Raw genomic sequence first — 2,597 nt, forward strand, 5'->3', positions numbered from 1 at the left:
CTTCTTTACAGTCTTTGAAGAAGGTCAGAATAAACTACTTTAGTATTTAATCCAAAAGAGCAGGGACTAGAATTTAAAAATTACCCTACAAGAATTTGTTTTACAGTAGTTGGTGATGACTGAGGCACAGGGCTCAATCTGTGTCTAGCCGGTTTGTCCTTATGGTATCTTCCTAACATCACAGACCTAGACTAATGTGAGTAGCTGTTCTGCCCCCCCTTCTATTTATTTATTTCCTTTTGTTGTTTTTCTTTTCCCTCTTCTCTTTTTTAATATCTTTTATCTCCATTTTTGATAACCTTTTTTCTTATATTTTCATTTCCCCTTTCTCCTTTCTTTTCTTTCACTCATCTTTTTTTCTTCTTTTTTGTTTTTTTCTTTCCTTCCTTTTACTTTGATTTTTTTTTTTTTGGTTCCTACATTTTTTGTTTATCTTTTTTCTCCTTTCCTTTTTATTCTCATTCTTCATTTCTCTCCTTTCATTTTCACCCTCTCATTTCCTTTATTGCTTTTCTCTATTCCTTTATTTTAACTTTTACTTCTCCTTTATGTTTTTTACTTTTTTCTTTCTTTCCCTATTTTTAAGACTAATCCAAATATTTCTATCAAAACTTTTTTTTGACCAAAAAAAAAAAAAAAGGGTTTTCAATTAAACTAAAACCTTTGTGGTAAGTGTCTGCTTTCTGTGGACAATTTTTGACTTTTCATTAAGAAAATAAAAACCAGAAAGTTGAAGAGTTTTCAGCTGAAAACTTTTCTTTTTTCTTCCCCTCTCTCCCCCACACCTCTAAAAAAGTCAAAAATTTGCACAGGGAAACAATTCCACCCAGTTCTGCTCTTCCTTATTTTTTGGGCTTTTCTCTCCTCCACTTTTCTTTCCTATTCTGTTTGCCATTTGTTTCCTCTTCTCATTGTCTTCCCTTCCCTGCTCACATTGACTTGTTGTTCTTCCCATCCCAGCCTTTGCCCACAGGGTAAATTTTTATTTGATGTATTGTTCTTTTGTCTTCTTCACTTGTCTTATTTCACCCTTGCTTTCCTCTTCTACATTTTATCATTTTTTCCTCCTTATCTCTCTTCCTTTTCATTTTATATTCTCTTCTGATCTTTTCTTTCCTCTTCTCTACTCTTCTGTTTTTCTACTTTTCTTTTCTTTTCTCCTGTTCATCTGACACATTATTCCCTAGTCCCTCCATCCTCCCTCTACCCCGCACAGATAGCTCCAATGTACCCATGTGGAACCAAACCAACGTGACTGAATTCATCCTCATGGGCTTCCTCTACCCCCACCATCTGGAATGCCTCATGGCTGTTGGCTTCCTGGCCTCTTACCTGCTGATCTTGTCTGGCAATATCATGATCATCGCCATCATCCTCTTAGACCGTCACCTCCACAGCCCCATGCACTTCTTCCTCTGGAACCTCTCCTGTTTGGAGATCCTTATTACATCTTCTGTCCTACCCAAGGTGATTGTCAGCTTCCTGACGGGTGACAGGTCCATCTCCTACCTGGCTTGTATCACTCAGTGCTACTTCTACTTCCTTCTGGGCTCCAGTGAGTTTGTCCTGCTGGCCGTTATGTCCTATGACCGCTATGTGGCCATCTGCAACCCACTGCGCTACACCATGGTCATGAATGCTCAGCACTGCTTCCAGCTTGTGGTGGGGTCATGGGCAATGGGGTTCCTGGCCACCATCACCCCCACTATCCTGGTCATCTCCCTGCCCTTCTGCAATGCCAACCAGATTGACCACTTCTTCTGCGACAGCTTGGCCTTGGTCAAGCTGTCCTGTGTGGACACGAGCTTTGTGGAGCTGCTGAGTTTTATGACCTCCTCTGCCATCCTGCTGGGCTCCTTGATCCTGACGGTGGTGTCCTATACCTACATTGTTGCCACCATCTTCAGGATAACATCCCTCTCAGGACGCAAGAAGGCTTTCTCCACCTGCTCCTCCCACTTCATCATCATCACCATGGGCTACGGCAGCTGCATCTTCATGTATGTCCGGCCTTCGGGCAGCGACACCTCGCTCAACAAGCTGGTGGCCCTACTCAACACAGTGGTGACCCCTCTCATGAGCCCCTTCATCTTCAGCATGAGGAACCAGCAGATGAAAGATTCCCTGAGGGCAGCCTTGAAGAGAAGCATGAACTTCTCAAGGAAGCATATTAACTTCTGAATGGGTTTTGTGAGGAGAAAAGAAGGGGAAATTAAACAAGAGTAAAAGTTATAGTACTCTCCTAAGCTATAGTACTCTCCTAAGAAGTGGTAGTTCCCTGTTGAAATCCCTTTTCTCCTAAGGCAGAGTGGGAAATTGAAGCTGGGTCTTCCGCCTCCTAGTTGAGTACTCAAATGACTGAGCTAAGAGTGATGAATGAGGCATCCTTCTCATTCCCCAGGCCTCTTGCGAAAAACACCTTTGGTGCCTTACCCCAAGAAAGTGTTCACAGCTGACAGATAGGCACCTCCCTGGAATCTCCCATTGGCTAGCCTAGATGAGGAACCCCTGAGCATGCTGGCTTTTGTGAATCCCATTTTTAGGTGCCTACTTCTCCCCATTCATTGTGCAGGGAGCCGGGTGCCTAAACTGAGGCT

General features: G+C 42.8%; 1 protein-coding gene across 1 annotated transcript; it reads left to right on the top strand.

The window, feature by feature from the left end:
* Window positions 1–1,233: 1,233 nt before the first annotated feature.
* LOC135888282 (olfactory receptor 6C76-like) lies at window positions 1,234–2,181 on the top strand. The gene has a single exon (XM_065416091.1). It carries the CDS (start codon window positions 1,234–1,236, stop codon window positions 2,179–2,181), a length of 948 nt encoding a protein of 315 aa, XP_065272163.1.
* The last annotated feature ends 416 nt before the right edge of the window (window positions 2,182–2,597 follow it).

This window comes from Emys orbicularis, chromosome 13 (genome assembly GCF_028017835.1).
Source record: "Emys orbicularis isolate rEmyOrb1 chromosome 13, rEmyOrb1.hap1, whole genome shotgun sequence".
Lineage (NCBI taxonomy): Eukaryota > Metazoa > Chordata > Testudines > Emydidae > Emys > Emys orbicularis.